This window comes from Dama dama, chromosome 19, assembly GCF_033118175.1.
Source record: "Dama dama isolate Ldn47 chromosome 19, ASM3311817v1, whole genome shotgun sequence".
Lineage (NCBI taxonomy): Eukaryota > Metazoa > Chordata > Mammalia > Artiodactyla > Cervidae > Dama > Dama dama.
This window is the reverse complement of record NC_083699.1, coordinates 66580652-66599640: the sequence shown is the minus strand read 5'-3', so window position 1 is coordinate 66599640 and position 18989 is coordinate 66580652. Positions and strand designations below refer to the sequence as shown.

The following is an 18989-nucleotide window of genomic DNA, read 5'->3' as shown; positions in this document are numbered from 1 at the left end:
CCAGGATATTAATGTTACATATTTCAAAATGGTGGGATTATGGGTAATTTTTTTCCATTTCCCATGTTTTATGCTTACCCAACTTTCTACAATATTTACATGCAACATTTTAATAAACATTATTTTTGAGAAGAAAATAAAAATTTTCCTAGTTTTTCCTATACTGATGGCTCAGTGAACTACTGAGGTCCTGGTACAGCCAGAGACACTAAAACAGATACCCTATTTCTTGATCCTTCTTGATCCTCCCCTCTTCTCATCACTCTGGAGTTTTGCAGGAACTCAAGAGAAACTGGCAGTCCTGACTTGCAACTGACAAGGCCATATAGGTTGTTAACATCCTGAACTCATCCGTTATTCTCTCTGCATTCCATGTTCCCTGTTAACAACTGTTCTCCCCTTGTTTCAGCAGACAGACCAGCTGCAGAATGAAAGCTGCAGGGAGCCAGAGGAACGTCCTCACATCTTCCTCGGAGGTCCCAAAACATCTTCAGGACCCAGCTGCTTGACCTGATAGTATCAGCCCTCTTCCGCTTACTGAGCCCTTGGAACTGAGAAAGGGTGAGGGTCCTAAAACCTCGTACCTGCTTTCCTCGCTGTCCAACTTGCCCCGCTGGCCCTGGATCTCCAGGAATCCCAGGTTCTCCCTAGTGAGTGAGGCAAAGAAGAGCTTCAGATCAGTAAAAATCAAGCCTGGCTTCTACCACAGGACAGAGCTCAGGCCCATGAAGCTGCCCTGGAGGAGGGAGCCTCTGAAAGGTCTTGAGCAGGAGAGTGGGATTCTGAACAGGCCAGTGGTCTGTTCTCTAGGGATCTTGGAAGTAAGGACACTTCCAAGAAGGCAGGTTGAGTTAGACAGAAGACTGCATGCATGAACAGATTTGAGCTCTGACATCCCCCATGTCCCTGGCCAACTCTGCCACAAGTGCCTTGATGCATTCAGAAAACCAGGGAGTTGAGTTTATCAGAGTTGCTTTATGATAGGTGAATAAACCATGTCTCTCCTAGTGAAATGAGGCAATTTCACAGAGGAAGGAAAAGAATCTATTGCAGGAAATGGGTGAGTGGTTGATGGTGCCTGGATCATGTGAAGAATTAACATGAAAATTCAAAAAACGGAGCTCCTCTTTTCCCAGCATTTGAAATCTGTAGGAATTTACCTTTTTCCCCAAAAGACCAGGCCTTCCAACACTCCCTTTATCTCCTACTGGTCCAGGAGCACCCTGAAAGAAAACAGGAAACATAGACTTTGGCACTGCAACAATTCAAACAAAATCTGTCAGAATAGATTGGCTTTTCTTTGTGTCATTTCTAACGACTTCTTGATACTTGCTGAAGAAGAGACCCAACCTGAAACCAGATGCCTTGGGATTCAGTCCTGGTTAAAGGAGCCCAAGTTTTCATTTACAAGGATGTGCCTAGTCCAAATGGGGCCTTAGTGAGAAATTAAAATGGCACCCTTGATGCAACACACATTATTTCTGAATGTGGCAACTCTGTAATGGACTGATCTTGTTAGAACAAGACATTGTGCTGTCATTGTCACTTTCACGCTCTGCGCCATCCACGTATGTGAGAAGGGATGCCAAATGTGTTCCTAACCTGCAAAGGGGGTCAACATGTCTCTCACAAACATGCTGGGAAGATCACTAAAGCAAACACAGGCAGCCCTTGCCTTCTAAACTCTCGCCATCTGCACTGAAAAAGTGAACAGATTCAGAACGTTTTCATATGAATCTCTTACCATCCAAACTCTCATTATTCACCATCAGAAACTCAGGAACCAAGTACCTTCAGGGGGTGAATTCAAAGCTGAACTTTGGAATCAAATAAATTCGAGTAGCAAGCGATCTTTGTAGAGTCAGTTTCAAATATCTCTCGTCAACGGAGACAGGCATGACACAGATAATTTTCAAAAGTTAGAAAAGCCTGAATAATGTATCAGGTTTGTAAATGTTCCTGAGTCAGCACGACGCGCATTCTCCTAAAGGCTTTCTCCAGGCAGATGAAGTAGGTCTGTGCTTTCCAAATCAAACCCCAGGGAAGGAGAAGGGGGATGAACAGGGAATCTGAGCTGTGCTAAGTATTTTTCCCCCAGTTTGTCCCAAGTTAATCCTCAAATGAAAGACTCCACATCTAGATAATATAAAATAATCTCTATGCGAAGATGTTTCTGAAGCAAGAGGAGAAGGGAGGTTGGAGGCCACTGACAGGACCACCTTGGTCACGCACCTGAGGTCCTTTCTGTCCTTCATCTCCCTTCTCTCCTTTCCTGCCCGGAGGTCCGCTTAATCCCTTTGGGGGTAACAAAAGAAATACAATGCAATCAAGTCAATGAAAAGGGGTTTTCTTTGCTACTGCTCTTGAAAGACGCGCATGGAAAAGCACCAGCCTAGCCCTTCAAGCAGTTTAACACCACGATTAAACTTGTCTCAGAAGAGAAGGTGCTGGGGGACCCGGACTCCGTGGAGCAGCTCTTATGAAGAAATTCCCTGCCTGGGTATAAGACCTTATCCCTCTGTAACAGGTAGAAATGGAAAAGAGATTTAAAGAAGAAATAAAACCCACAGAAGAAGGAAGCGAGACACAAACAGTAGGCAGATGGACTCCTGTGATGTGGCAAGTTATTGGGCCAAAGTACTTCGATGTGTAAAAGAGAAAGCAAGTTGTTCTAAGTTAGCACAAAAGGACATTTTCACAGAAGATCTCTATCAGAGGAATTAAAACATATTAGCTGCCATATTTCCCATCAATTGTTTGGTTCTCATATGGTTCTCTCGCATGGAAAGGAAAATGAGAGGTGCTGGTACAGTTTCTCATCACCAAAACAGCAGCTGTAAGATGTTTTGGCTGCTCAGGGTGAATGGTGGTCAGAGCACCCACTCTCACCTTGGTTCACAGTCTGAGCATCACAGGAACCCTATAGGGGCTCAGGTAACGCCACTCCTCTCCCTACAAAGGCTGGGGATGGACTTAGGCTGGCAGTCATGTCCGACTCTTTGCAGTCCCATGGACTGCAGCACGCCAGGCCTCCCTGTCCATCACCAACTCCTGGAGCTTGCTCAAATACGTCCATCGAGTCAGTGAGGCCATCCAACCATCTCATTCTCTGTCGTCCCCTTCTCCTCCTGCCTTCAATCTTTCCCAGCATCAGGGTCTTTTCCAATGAATCAGTTCTTCGCATCAGGTGGCCAAAGTATTGGAGCTTCAGCTTCAGCATCAGTCCTTCCAATGAATATTCAGGACTGATTTCCTTTAGGATTGACTGGTTGGATCTCTTTGCAGTCCAACAGACTCTCAAATGAGTCTTCCCCAATACCACAGTTCAAAAGCATTAATTCTTCGGTGCTCAGCTTTCTTTATAGTCCAACTCTCACATCCGTACATGATTACTGAAAAAACCATAGCTTTGACTAGACGGACCATTGTTGGCAAAGTAATGTCTCTGCTTTTTAACATGCTTTCTAGGTTTGTCATAACTTTTCTTCCAAGGAGTAAGCATCTTTTAATTTCACGGCTGCAGTCACCATCTGCAGTGATTTTGGAGCCCAGGAAAATAGTCTCTCACTGTTTCCATTGTTTCCCCATCTATTTGCCATGCAGTGATGGGACCAGATGCCATGACCTTAGTTTTTTGAATGTTGAATTTTAAGCTAGCTTTTTCACTCTCCTCTTTCACTTTCATCAAGAGGCTCTTTAGTTCTTCTTCGCTTTCTGCCATAAGGGTGGTGTCATCTGCATATCTGAGGTTATTGATATTTCTCCCAGCAATCTTGAATCCAGCTTGTGCTTCATCCAGCCCGGCATTTCACAAGATGTACTCTGTACATAAGTTAAATAAGCAGGGTAACAATATACAGCTTTGAACGTACTCCTTTCCTAGTTTGGAACAAGTCAGTGTTCTACCTCCAGTTCTAACTGTTGCTTCTTGACCTGCACACAGATTTCTCAGGAGACAGGTAGGGTGGTCTGATAATCCCATCTCTTCAAGAATTTTCCATAGTTTGTTGTGATCTACATAATCAAAGGCTTTGGCATAATCAATATAGCAGAAATAGACATTTTTTTCTGGAAATTTCTTGCTTTTTTGACGATCCAGTGGATGTTGGCTATTTAGTCTCGGGTTCCTCTGACTTTTCTAAATCCAGCTTGAACATCTGCAGGTTCATGGTTCATGTACTGTTGAAGCCTGGCCTGGAGAATTTTGAGCATTACTTTGCTAGCATGTGAGATGAGTGCAATTGTACAGTAGTTTGAACATTCTTTGGCATTGCTCTTCTTTGGGATTGGTATGAAAACTGACCTTTTCCAGTCCTGTGGCTTCTGCTGAGTTTTCCAAATTTGCTGGCATATTACGTACGGCACTTTCACAGTATCATCTTTTAGGATTTGAAATAGCTCAAGTGGAATTCCATCACCTTCACTAGCTTTGTTTGTAGTGATTCTTCCTAAGGCCCACTTGACTTTGCGTTCCAGGATGTCTAGCTCTAGGTGAGTGATCATCTTGGCTAGTGACATTGTGCAGGAGACAGTGATCAAGACCATCCCCAGGAAAAAGAAATGCAAAAAGGCAAAATGGCTGTCGGAGGAGGCCTTACAAATAGCTGAGAAAGAAGAGAAGCAAAAGGCAAAGGAGAAAAGGAAAGATATACCCATTTGAATGCAGAGTTCCAAAGAATAGCAAGGTGACCAACTACCCTTGTGTTAAAGCCACTCTCTTGGATGACCCTAGCATATTTCTGATATGGAAAAGAAAGAGATGTCGCAACTCCAATGCCTATCTCACTAATGATATGACCAAGAGAAAATGCAGATGCCTCAAATGGAGCCCTATCAGTGATATTCTGGAAGCCCTGTCACCCCCCGTAGAGCTAACTTTAGAAGAGGTGAATAACAGTTGTCGATTTCTAAGTTTCCTTTATGGGAGTCTGTGTGCAGGACCTCACTTAAGTAAAACCAATTTGTTGATCCGGATACTGATTAGTGACAAAGTATTAAGGTCTCAATAATTCATTATGATTAAAATGCAGACACGATGCCAGGTACACACAAGAGCAAGCTTTCCTCTATAAGTGAGCTGCAAAAATGGAGCAAAGTCATCTACCCGCATTGGGAAATGCAGAATCCCTGAGACATGTACCATGGAGGAGGGTAGGGGCAACTTCAAATTGTTTCAGTTTTTTATGTTTACACAGAACTACATCTTCCCATCAGAATAGCAGCATTATTATCAGTATTATAAATATTCCGACACACCTGTGAGCCTTGTAATCCTTCAGCTCCTGATTCACCTTGAGGTCCAGGCGTCCCGGGTTCCCCCTGATGGATGAATTTTCAGTGTTAAGATTCTCTTCACATGGTTTCCATCTAGGTTTTCTCTTCACACTACCTAGTGCTGCATGGCATGGTACCTGGAACTGTCTTGTCTGACTTGGATCGTGCCCCTCTTGGCCTAGGACTGTACTCTTCCGTGCTGTCTAAGGACTGGACTCCAGGTCATTCCTTACTCTAAGACAGAATTGCTCTGTCTTGCAGTCAAAGCCCAGGGTCGGTGAACAGCACAGTCTGCAGATCCACACAGGTCCCCTTGTCTCTGAGGTGTTCATGAAGGAGGCTTGCCATACTTTAGGTCTGTCCTGTGTCTGGCCACCTAACTGATGGACACTGGCTCCACCGGTTGGTAGGGCTCATATCCAGTGCTCGGCACTTCCTGCAGCACCCTTATCAAATGCTAGTTCATTGGCCCCACCTCCCGTAGAGGACAGGAGAGAAAGGCTACTCACCAAGGCTCCCTGGGCTCCCCTATGGCCTTGTCTTCCCTGGATCAGAAAAGACAGAGGGTTAGTGAGTGGATGTCTAGATGGAGGCTCCTTAGAGGCAATCCGATCTCTCTTGTTCCCGATAGACAGAATAACGGGCAGCTTGCAGAAACGACTTCCCCGAGCCACTCTCCAAAGACAAGCTTACACACCAGGCACTTAATTACTAACTAACATTTGGGGGATTGATTGCAAGCCAATCGAAAAGTCATTACAAAAAAAAAAAAAGTCATTACAGACTCAGCTCTAGTCTGACAACCCTGACAATTATCTGGGAGGCTGTTTGGAGAATCAGATCATCCCAGAGCACCTGTCTGATGCCCACCTGCTCCGGCAAATCCCACAAAGTACTGTCTGCTGATCAGAGGTTTCCTGCTTGAGAACAAGATGTGCCATATCCACTGCTCTCTGTCCCAGCCCCTGATCATATCTCAGGGGAGAGTGAAATATCATTACACACAGTGCCCCTTAGACTCCATGGAATTCTCCAAGGAGGACGTGGCTGATGGGTTCCACGTGCTGGTACAATGCCACCATCAGGGTCATCAGAGAAAAGCTGGTCTGAAGCCAAAATCCAGCAGCAGGTCTCCAGAAGCAACTTCACGTTGCCAGGGCAGGCTCTCCACCTAGTGGCTATCTCTGCTTTCCAGAGGGTGGCTAAGCCAGAGGAAGATATCCCAGCCCCAGATCCTAACTTTTTTCCTAAAAAGCTATAATGAGGTCTATCCTGACCCCTCACCTCCCAGCTCTGCCTCACTGAAGTTGCTGGAGGGACATCTCACCCATCAGTCGACTTTGTGTGGTGATAAACAACTGTGATTACTTCACATACAAAACAAATACTTAAAAAAAAAATTTTTTTTTCCCTACATTCATTTGGAAAGGTAGCCATGGAAATGATTACAGAACAGCTGTTTTCTTTCAACTGCCCAGCTTCTCAATCTTCTTAGAATAAACCACCTGACCAAACATCACCTCCACCAGGTTGGCTAATGATTAGAATTCCTCCAGCGAGGTTCTGCCTCTTGATTCAGGTACTCTTTGCTTATAAAGTGCAAATACCCTTTGGAGAAGCTGCTGTTTGTAATTTGTCAGCTATTTGTACCTTGATGTGACTCACAGAACTCTTGAGAGATGAAAGCAGAGAAGAAACAGTACATAATGTTTGCAGTCACTGTTTCATGATGTCGTAATTCTGTCTCCATTAAAAAGCAAGAATGAAATGGCATTCATTCTGTATACAGACAGTGCAGCCCAATGGTTAGGCCGTTCATTGTCCTCTGAAGTCAGACGGCTGTGAGCTCAGCCTTGCCCTTTGAAGCCTGGGTGGCACAGAGCAATTGTACAATAAGCCGGAGCCTGACTGGTTAGGAGTGAGACACCCTGGTTCAAACCCCAGCTCCAGCATTCACTACCCATTCTGATCCCGGCCAGTTTGTCCAAGGTCCCTTGCTTTTTCTCATCTGTAAAATGGCTATAATCATAGTTTCTACCTGATAGATTTGTTATGACGATTACACAAATTAACATTTGAAACTGATTGGAACCGAACCTGGCACAAATTAGGTGCTCTACAAGTATAAATACTACTATCTGTAAGTATTCCTTATGCTTGATTGGCCAAAGGCATTGGGCCTGGAAGAAAAGCATGTCAGTCACTCAGTCATGTCCCACTCTTTGTAACCCATGGACTGTAGCCCACCAGGCCCCTCTTTGCATGGGATTCTCCAGGCAAGAATACTGGAGTGGGTTGCCACTTCCTTCTCCAGGGGACCTTCCGAGCTAGGGATTGAACCCAGGTCTCCTGCATTGCAGGCAGAATCTTTACCATCTGAGCCACCAGGGAAGCCCCCAAATGGGCCTGGAACATGCTTTCAAATGGTCTGGTTCTTAGTACACGGGTCCATTGCTTTTTCAAGAGCTGGGGCAACAATTTAATTTATATAGATTGAAATTGTGCCACCCACGAGGAGATGTCTTAGGTTTGCTTGTGTTTTTAGCATTTGTCATCCATTTAAGATCCTCTGACCGTCATAGAGAATTCTAGCCTTCACTGGAAAGGTGAAAGAGAAGTAGAAAAGCCACTGCTTTATATCCATCCGTGTTGCCTCATTTAATTCAAGAGAAAAGAGGTTAGAGGAGGAGATGGGCAGGAAAGTGGGTGAGGATGGCAGAAACAAGCTGAGCCTCCTGTCTGTGAAGTGACTTAAAGTCACTGGGTGGTTTGTCCAAGTAGTAATCCTTCTGCCTGGCCCCAGCACCTCTTTTTTTAAAAGTGCTAATTGACAGTGACTGCTATAAAGCTGTTTCACACCAACAAAACTACATATTTATCTTTCAGATTTATAGCATTTAGTTCATCTTGCTGATCTCCTGCTTCCTCTGATTAATTTGAATTATCTTGTGTGGAGAGGAGGGCAATGTCCCAAAGAATTTCACTAGTAGCATTGGGAGGCCTAAGTCACCCAACTGGAGATCTTTCCCCTTAAGAACTGAGTCAAGATAAACAAAGGCAGGAGGAATTAGAACACTCACCCATTATCTCTCCCAGAGAGAGAGGCAAAAGCCACAGCTTTCAAAGTGGCAGGAAGATTCCAAATTTACAACAGAAAAGGAAGCCAAGTATTTCTAGTGTTCTCTTGACCAAAACCCAGGGCCAAATCTAGGATGTTTTACGTAATTTCTTTTTGTGATCTCCAACTGAGTGCATGATGAGTGGGTTTCCAACACACCATAAACATATTCTCTAATGTCAGTAGTCCACAGAGGGAAAATGATTTCTTGGTTGTTCTTTAAAAAGGAGGGGAAATCCAACATTTCTGTTTTAGGCGTGATATCACACGGGATGTTGTAAAATTACTTGCAGCATCTCAAGGTTGCCACTGGCTCACCCCTAATCGCCAATGTTTTGGTTTATTCAGGAAGAATTTATTAATATCTGTGATTTTTCTTTCCCACTGGTGATATACGAAGAGGAAGAGAGTATATTTGAGTGTTAGTCGCTCAGTCATGTCCGACTCTTTGCGACCCCATGGACTGTAGCCAGCCAGGCTCTTCTGTCCATGGGATTTTCCCAGGCAAGAATATTGGAGTGGATTGCCATTTCCTTCTTCAGGGGGTCTTTCTGACCCAGGAATTGAAGCCAGATCTCCTGTATTGCAGGTAGATTCCTTACCTTCCAAGCTACCAGGGAAGATATATATTTCTTAATGTTCTTTAAAAAGCTCAAAGATGCTGAGCTACTGGAGGAGGATTCTTATGTGAAAGTCATTGGCTCTCTCCAAAGACATTTAAAAGCTTCCAGAAGGTGGAAAGGGAAAAACACACCATCACAATGGTCCTCAACCAGGAGCAGTTTGCCCCCTATCACTATCCTCGACTGAAATTTGGCAAGATCTGCAGACATTTCTGGGTGCCACAGCTCAGGAAAGTGGGTGTTATTGACTTCTAGTGTGTGGAGACCAGGGATGCTGAAAATATCATATAATGCACAGGAAAGCCCCTCAGAACAAAGACTCATGAAAGTGAAAGTCGCTCAGCTGTGTCCAACTCTTTGCCACCCCATGGATTATACAGTCCATGAAATTCTCCAGGCCAGAATACTGGAGTGGGTAGGCTTTCCCTTCTCCAGGGAAATCTTCCCAACCCAGGGATCGAGCCCATGTCGCCCACATTGCAGGCGGATTCTTTACCAGCTGAGCCACAAGGGAAGCCCAAGAATACTGGAGTGGGTAGCCTATCCCTTCTCCAGCGGATCTTCCCGACCCAGGAATAGAACCGGGGTCTCCTGCACTGCAGGCAGATTCTTTACCAACTGAGCTATCTTGACCCCAAATGATAACAGTGTCAAGATAATACTCTTGGATCAGCTGACTGCAGGGACACATATTCTGAATGCCTCTGTGGCATCTGCAGGTGATAAGGAGGGGCAATAAATGTCACGGAAATACTTACCCTGCTCCCTTTGGAGCTAGGACTGCCTGGCGTCCCTTTCTGCCCAGTTCTACCCTGAAAGAAAATCATTTCCCCAAGATCATAAGGTGAAAGATTCTGAAGAAAGGACAAAGGCATCAGCATAACAACATCAAATACCATTAAAACTGAACAGATGTGTCAAGAATACTTCTGCATATTAACCCTATTGGGTATGTATGTATTAAAGAGGAAAATGATATGGCAACATGCACTGCTATGACGGTTTCCCCATATAACAATATCACCTGCCAGAAATGTGATGATTTTGCCCATAGAGATGTAAGTTACTACAGACATGCCTTATTGCAAGAAAATAAGGCTCTCTTAAACTGAGGAGTAATTGTTCAATTATAAAAAAGGGTTATGTATTTTACTAAATAATTAATTTAGACTTTAAGAAAGCCTCAGCTCCATAACAGAATTAACCAACTCATATACATTAAATAGATCCAATTACTTGTCTTCCTTGTTCTCCTTTGGAGCCCTTTTGTCCTTTGATGTTACTGCTTTGTCCTGGATTACCCTAGAGGAAGATTTAAAAAGTACTTTAGAATCAAGAAATATCAGCCTTTTTTTTTTTTTTCCTCAAAATAGTACAATGTTCAAGAACTAAGCTAATTTGGGCTAAGTAATGAGAGGTGGGAGAAAATTCTCCATATTTGAAGCACAATTTTTTTAAAAGATGAAAGTAATATTTTCCTAAATCTGAAGGAGGCTTAGTGATGATAAATGAAGAATTATGAGTGCTTGCTGAAGTTACAGTGATTTTCCCTTCTCTATACTGGCAGCTTCACTAATGCACACATCCAAACAGGCTTATGCCACTCATTCAAAATGTAGCAAGATTCCCCTGTAATCGAGTCTGCATTAGGGAATCTACAGGACTGAAAACTCAATAAGCAAAATTATGGAAATTTCATTCCCAAAGGAACTTGACAGTCTTAAAATGAATAAGATGGAATTTTGTTCCCATCTCTGAGGTTTTTTATATATAATCAGCCCAGATCACATGCAGGTTTACCTCCAACAAATCAGCCTCAGTCAATACATACTACACCCCTCCCAAGTCATGTGTTTGCCTACAGGTTAGTGGAAACACAAGAGGAAAAAACACAGGAAATGTGGAGTAACTATGCAGTTCAGAACCACCTGGGCCCCAGAAACTTACAGGATCCCCTGGGAAGCCCTTCTCCCCATATCCCCCAGGGGGGCCTCTGGAACCTGGGCTGCCCTGAAAAAAAAAATAAAATGAGCTCCGAGTTAGCTTGCAGGAGGGTGTTAACATTTCAAGTGCTGTGGCATTTGGAGGGGAGAAAATCAATCAGACCAGATGATTCACATTCCTCTATCCCAGCCAGATTCCTTTCTGCCTCTCAAGCAGAACCAAGCCCAGTTTGAAACCTACAGTCAGGTCTATTTATAATCAGGCTGAGAAAAGGTGGAAATTCTCATGGTCTAGTACCACCCTCTAGAACCTTCTGCAGAGATGGAGAGGTCTCCATCCGCACTATCCAGTACACTAGCCCCTGGCCATGGGCGGCCGTCAAGCACACGAAATGCATAAGTACGATGGGAGAACAGAATTTTTCATTTTAGTTAATTTGAATTTAAGTAATTACATATTGCTAGTGGGTATCTTACGGGACATCCCAGCCAGTCTAGCCACTTCTGACACCTGTAATTAAGCTATCCACCAGAAGCCGTCAGAGGGATGTTCCCTTGTCACTTCAGATGACTATTCCCAACTGAACTCACCCAAGCCAGCATCCTTGCAGGAATTTTGACTAACTTCTCATTTCCTGCTCCTCTGGTCACCCAGAAATCTGACATCCTGGAGCCACAGCCAGGGTCAGACAAACAAGATACCAAGGGTACAACATTTGGGTAGGCACCCAATCTACATCACGCTGAGAATAAGTGCTTCCTTAAATTTTGCATGCCAGGGCCTCACTCCAGCCTGGACCCTGTTACATCCTTAATGTGTCTTTTGTCTGTTGCTTCATATGAAGGCTTCAGCACATCTCACCCTGGTTACTACAGATCCACCTCTCATCTTTGCCTTGCATCTATGTCATCCCCACATCCTCCACACTACTGTCATGGAATATTTCTAAAATGCAAATTGGATTGTGACCTCCTTGCTTAAAATCTTTTTAAGGCTCCATATTCCCTAATGGTCGTAATCCATACTGCTTCTCCTTGGCTCACCAGTGCCTTCCCCAGCTCTTCCCATCCCCCTTTGAACCCCAACTCCCTCCACCTGAGCCTTAATGCTCACACCAGGCAGAACAACTTGCAGGGCCCCCAAGCCTCCATGTCTTTGCTTAAACGAATGGATATGAAAGTTGTGGTACATATATATAATGGAATATTACTCAGCCATTAAAAGGAACACATTTAAATCAGTTCTAATGCGGTGGATGCAGCTGGAGCCTATTATACAGAGTGAAGTCAGAAAGAAAAGCACCAATACAGTATATTAACACATATATATGGAATTTAGAAAGATAGTAACAATGACCCTATATGTGAAACAGCAAAAGAGACATAGATATAAAGAACAGACTTTTGGACTCTGTGGGAGAAGGCGAGGGTGGGACAATTTGAGGGAATAGCATTGAAACGTATATTACCGTACATGAAATAGATCGCTAGTCCAAGTTCAATGCATGAAACAGGGCTCTCAAAGCCGGTGCCCTGGAACAACCCAGAGGGATGGGATGGGGAGGGAGGTGGGAGGGGGGTTCAGGATGGGAGACACATGTGCACCATGGCTGATTCATGTCAATGTATGGCAAAAACCACCATAATATTGTAAAGTAATTAGCCTCCAATTAAAATTAAAATTAAAAAAAAAACAACAACTGCTCCCTCTGTCTGGAATGCCCTCTCTCCACGTCTTGCTAATTCCTATTCATCTTCAGTTCAGGGGTCATTTCCTCCAGAAAGATTTTCTGCTCTCCCTCCCCACTCTTCTCTGGGCCCACACAGTTGCCTATAACATGATCCCAACCGCATCCCTGCATTCCACTAGCTACTGCTATCTCCATCTTCCCAACCACACCAGAGGGTTCCTGAGGACAAGGAAAGTCTGGTTCATCTCTGAGTCTTTTGTGCATAACTCAGTGCCTGACACACTCCAGGTATTCAAAAGTATTTGATAAATAAGTGAGTCAGAACATAAAAGGAGAGCTGCTTGGAACCAAGGAGGCACACATTAATGAGTGTTGAAGTGAACTGAATATAAAATACATATATACATATATATATATATGTATATATATATATATATATATATACATATATATATATATATGATGATCTAGTTGCTAAGTCGTATCTGACTCTTGAGACCCGATGGATTGTAGCCTGCCAGGCTTCTCTGTCCATGGGATTCTCCAGGCAAGAATACTGGAGTGGGTTGCCATTTCCTTCTCCACAATATACATATCATTGTGATTTGCTATATCAAGTCCACCAAAATAATTCTGTCCTTTTCTCTTGCTTTTTTTTTATGCAATAAAGAAAACAAGTTGCCAATGGGCAAATGGATTCACTTGCAAACTTCCAAAAAGCATGCTCATAGATTCTTGCAAGCCTTGGATCTTTCTAGCTTGGAAATTCTTGAAAATTGCATAGTTACCCACTTGCCCCAAATGGGGATGCACCATCTATTCAGTGGTAACAGGCTTCACTGTATGCCAGTCAGCTGTCCACTTTCTTCCTCATAACCTCTGACACACTACAGTTAAGATTATCTCTAATGCCAAATTCTCCTTTGATGTACAGAAAAGTATTACCTGGGACCCTGGATCACCTTTTTCTCCCTTTTTCCCAGGAAGTCCATGAAAGCCCTAAAAGAAGACAAAGCAAACGAAATTTCCATTAAAGACATACATCGATCTGATGATGATTTTGTGTCACTTGAAGAAAAATGGCTTACCTCTTCCCCATCCAGTCCATCAACCCCATCATCTCCATGTTCTCCCTGAAAGACAGACAAGGCAGATCTTTGCCACCTAATGTGCAAACTAATCCCATTAAGAAGTCAAATTTGACTGAGGAGTAACCACACGTACCTTATATCCAGGAAATCCTCTGTCTCCCTGTAAAAGATTAAATATCTCTCACTGACATGTCAAAGACTGAAGGTGGATTCAGTCTGTTGGGGCGGGAAGGGGCTGCTTCCATGAAGAGTGACTGTGTTTTCCTTTAGTTACTTTTGGCTATACAGCCACAAAGAGGTTATGGGTGGAATTTAATTAATGCTCATAATTTATTGAAATGACTAAAGAGACTTAGTCTGCCGAGGAAGAAACTAGCATATAATTAGAGACAGGGAAAGCGGGAGGAGGAATGGAAGAGGGAGGGAATGGAGGAGAGACAGAAGATGCCATAGGGAATTTAAAAACATTTACCTTTTGACCCCGCTGCCCTGGACATCCTGCACTCCCTCTGTTTCCTTGGGGTCCAACTTCTCCTCGAGATCCCTAGGGAAAGGTACCCAAACAGATATCCATGGTGATTCTTTGGCCAGAAAGCTGCCAGCCATTTAGTTTTCCAGAGTGAAGCCAGAACTGCGCACCCTGAACTCCAGTTAAAGCAAACTCGCCTGCACACTGGTTCATTAATTCTGTTTGTCCCCTGGATTCAAACATTTTCCCATCAGTGCTCCTGTACAGATCCAAGATCACACTAAGGTATGACGTGAGCTCAGCTGCTTCCCTGCCCTCAACAGAAAGCACAGCCAAAGGTCTGAAGTCACATCACTTTCCAGCCACATTTCAAATGCTCCCCTGACACATGTTGACCCTGACATCTTGCCCAGGTCCCTAACCAGCCTGGAAAAATCACCATGGCTCATGGCAGAGAAGTAAGTTGGTTCCAGGGGACAGGAGCTGAGCAGAAGCAGCTGATCAGAAGTGACACTGCCTCAAGCCAGTGCTCACGGGAAGGACTCCCCAGTTAAAGATCCCCCAAATTAGAGGATCCACCCAGGGAAGGGTACCCAAGATCAATGGCCTGTGTGTCTCTCACTAGTCCAGCTTCTCCCAGGAAATATTTAAAAACAGGTAAGGGCTGGAATGGGCTTCCCTGGTGGCTCAGATGGTAAAAAATCCACCTGCAATGCAGGAGATCTGGGTTCGATCCCTGGGTAGGGACGATGCCCTGGAGGAGGGCATGGCCACCTACTCTAGTATTTTTGCCTGGAGAATTCCATGGAGAGAGGATCCTGGTGGGCCACAGTCCATGGGGTCGCAAAGAGTCAGGCACGATAGAAGCAATGTAGCACACATGCACCACACAATGGCTAGAATAAAATGAGTCTCAAGAGAAGAACAGTACTGTGTTTCCTGAGAGCTGGAATCCTCAACTGTCTTTCCCCATTGAGTCCTTGGGGCTTGGCTCAGATCGGGGTGCACAAAAGGTGCTCGTGGATCGCTGTGTGAATAAATACTAGCAATAAAAAAAAAAAAAATACTAGCAATGAACTTAGTTCTCTCCTTCCTGGCAGGTGAGGGCAGAGGCAATTTCCCTTTCACTGCTTCGCTTTCTTTATTTTTACTGAGGTTTGTTTGCAATAAAGGCAGAAGGCCTCACCCATGGCCACAGGTTGCTGAAACTGAAAGTGAATGAAAGTTGCTCAGTTATAAACACTATAAACACTGTATTTGTCAAAGCAATGCAGATGTGTTTAAAACATTCATCAAGTGCAAAGTGTTAGTTGCTCACTCGTATCTGACTCTTTGCAACCCCATGGACTATAGCCCGCCAGGCTCCCCTGTCCATGGAATTCTCCAGGCCAGAACACTGGAGTGGGTAACTTTTCCCTTCTCCAGGGGATCTTCCCAACCCAGGGATAGAACCCAGGTCTCGCACATTGCAGGCAATAAGAGGAACCAAAATGTACCCATGGTTTGGACTCAGCCAGCTGTGGGCTCACAGTCAGGCAGTGGGTGACTCTCTTCCCCTCACTGGCTGGCTCAGTTGGCTCCATAACCCCTCCACAGGTACAGGGTGGGTAAACTATAGTCTTAGAGGAATTTTTAAGTTGACAGAGGAGGAATCCAAAGGCCAAGAACTTACATATCTTATTAAGGTTTCACTAGGTCAGCCTTGGGCCGTCTGACACTGGAGGCTGTACTTTTAATCTCAACTTGCTATGCAGACAAGGGCTCTAAGCAGGTGGAGATGCAGGTTGGATACCTCCTGAACTTTCCCCATCCCAATGGAGCTACCCAAGTGGTTTCTGTTCCTTCAAATCCATTTTTATAATTTGACTGATGAACCAAGAGAGAGTTATGGTTTGGGCGTAAAAGGCTGAAACTCAGAAGCCTTGTGTGGCGTAGGACCGTGACACCACATGTCGGGGTGCTTTGCCCATGTCTCTTTCCACCCTGGAAGCACTGGGCTGCCGGTCCAGAGAGACGCCCTCTCCGGCTTCACCCTACGTGGGGGCAGAGGGAGGGTGCCCAGATCCTTGCCACCCCTGCCAAAACGTGGCAGGCAAAACATAGGTGAGTCTGCTCCCTTCTTTCCCCCAAAAGTAGATTCAGCAAGTGCCTCGTGATGCAGACAAAGAGAAGGGGAAAAAAGCAACCCATCTCACCCCTCAAACTACAAAAAGCATATAAACAAAACCCCACTATTCCTTCTGGAAAATAAAACTTTCTATGGAAAAGGAATGAGTGTGGTGGGCAGTGAGTCACAGAAACGTACAGGTTCTCCGTCTTCTCCTCTGTGTCCTCTGCTGCCTTTCAAACCTGGAAAACCCTGCGGGAAAAGAGAAAAATCCATCTTAGTCATCCGTCATCAACTCAGACCTGCTACTTTAGGCATTTCAGGCAAGTCCCTCCCTCCAGCCTAGCTGTGCTTTTGCAGGCACGGCTGTGATTTTGGGGAGAGCTGGACAAGCACTGGGGCTGGCTTTGGTCCTGGCTCTCGGCTCTGAAGCTCTCTGCAGAGGTGGCCCTCCCGATGCCTCCAGAAGGCTGGGTTTGGAGCCCCGCCGCCACGTCCTTCAGGGCCAGATCTGTGCCTGGGGGGGGTGGGATTGCATGGAGGATAGCAGTGTCCACCACGACCCCTTCAGCAGGCAAACGGAGAACATTTCCAAAGACATCACTTTACTTTCTTCCTCTTTTTCTTTTTTTTGAGGGCTCGAAAAAGGAGCCCTTCCCCCATCAGCTCTATCAGCTGTAATCTGCTATCTTCTCTCCCTCTCTTGTTTCATCGTCTCCTGTTTTATTTTTGGCAAGGATTTCACTTGAGGTTTGCTTTCCTCACCCTCTAACACAGATCCCCACTGCTTGCTCAGTATCCTGGGAGGTTGTGCTCTTGGAATAGAATTCTAGTCTCCAGCAGCATAATAAGAGAGGAAACCGCACTAAACAAAACATCATAACTTAGCAAAAAGTCCAGGGGAGGGATAAATTAAGAGTTTGGGATCAATGTATACACACTTCTATGAATAAAATAGGTTAATAATAAGGTCCTACTGTGTAACACTGAGAACTCTACTCAATATTTTGTAATAACTTATAATGGAAGAGTTTGAAAAAGAATACACACACACACACACACGCACACATGTATGAATCACCATGCTGTATATCTGAAATGAACACAGCATTGTAAAACAACTGTATTTCCATAAAAATATATTAATAAATTTATTAATTAAAAACTTAAAAAGAAGTCAGTAAAAAGGCTGAGATCAATTATCCTCTCACAAGGATGGACAGTGTAAGACTCTTGAGCAAGAATCATTTTTGAGCCCTTAAAATAAAAAGGAGTCTCCTTTCCATTGTGAGATCTAAAAGGCATTTGAAAAAGTGCATAAAAGTGAATAAAATAGAAAGGTACAGCTTAATTGTTATGAAGTGAACATTGGTATAACCACTGCCCAGGCCAAGATATAGGACATGGCTGATACCCACACCTAGCAGCTACCCCAATCACAAACCATTCCCCACCCCTTCCCTGGGAACACACGCTTGCTTTTATGATGACATTTCCAAGTCTTTGAAAAATACTTCACTACTTGATTATTCATCCCTAGACAGAATAACTATAGGTTAGTTTTGCCTGTTTTCAAACTTTTTATAAATCTATCATACCATATGCACTTTTCTGTGTTCTGCCCTTTTTTTGGCCATTATTGTGTTTATAAAATTTATACCTGTTGTCATGTGTAGTTGTAGTTCATTCATTTTCATTCCCTTAGAGCATTTCACTGAATTAAAATACCATGAGATATATATATATATATATGATATATTTATTTATGCTATTGCTGTGTAATTCGTTTTTTAAGGGCTATTACTCTGCAAGTCTACACTCTTTATGCAGTTCAATCATGTCCCATTGTTGATGAAGCAAAACTTTCCCCACCATTTCTAACACCTCTTGCCACCTTGCAAACTGTCTAAAGTCTAAATTGCAAAGCCAAGGAGCAATACCCCAAAGTCTACATAAGGAAAAAAAGGAGTCATTCTTAATAGTAGAATCAAAAGTGAGGCTTCTGAACCCTCCTACACTGTTGGTAATTTTAATGAAGATTTGTGCGGCCACTATGGAAAACAGTATGGAGGTTCCTCAAAGAACTAAAAATAGAGTTGTCATACAATTCTGTGATCTCACTCTTGGGCAAATATCTGAAAAAAATCTCTAATTTGAAAAGATACAAACACTCCAGTGTTAATAGCAGCACTGTTTACAATAGCCAAGATATGGAAACAACCCAAACATCTATCGACAGAGAAGTGGGTAAAGAAGACGTGGTATATTTACACAATGGAATATTACTCAGCCATAAAAAGAATGAAATAATGCCATTTGCAGCAACGCAGTGGACCTAGAGATCATCGTATGAAGTGAAGTAAGTCAGACAGACAGACAGACGTCATATGATACCGTGTATATGTGGAATTTAGGAAATTATACAAATGAACACATTACAGAAATAGACTCACAGACATAGGAAACAAACGTAGGGCTACCAAAGGGGATGGAGGGGAGGGACCAACCAGGAGTTTGGATTAGCAGATACACACTACTATATATAAAATGGATAAACAAGCTCCTTCCGCAGAGCACAGGGAACTATACTGAATATCCTAAAATAAACCATAATGGTTTGTTATAGGTTTATAGAAAAAGAATGTGTATATATATATATATATGTATAACTGA

At 43.7% G+C, this 18989-nt stretch overlaps 1 protein-coding gene across 1 annotated transcript in view; it reads right to left on the bottom strand.

Annotated features, from left to right (window-relative positions):
- Positions 1–18989, bottom strand: part of COL6A5 (collagen type VI alpha 5 chain) — a 153254-nt gene that overhangs the window by 76779 nt on the left and 57486 nt on the right. The window contains exons 13-25 of the mRNA XM_061167296.1: positions 16515–16568; positions 14213–14284; positions 13874–13900; positions 13738–13782; positions 13595–13648; positions 10963–11025; positions 10252–10317; positions 9774–9827; positions 5784–5819; positions 5257–5319; positions 2233–2295; positions 1161–1223; positions 585–647 (exon numbers count right to left, since the gene is read on the bottom strand). Coding sequence (XP_061023279.1) covers positions 585–647; positions 1161–1223; positions 2233–2295; positions 5257–5319; positions 5784–5819; positions 9774–9827; positions 10252–10317; positions 10963–11025; positions 13595–13648; positions 13738–13782; positions 13874–13900; positions 14213–14284; positions 16515–16568 — 723 coding nt within the window. The remainder of the gene's footprint in view (positions 1–584; positions 648–1160; positions 1224–2232; positions 2296–5256; positions 5320–5783; positions 5820–9773; positions 9828–10251; positions 10318–10962; positions 11026–13594; positions 13649–13737; positions 13783–13873; positions 13901–14212; positions 14285–16514; positions 16569–18989) is intronic.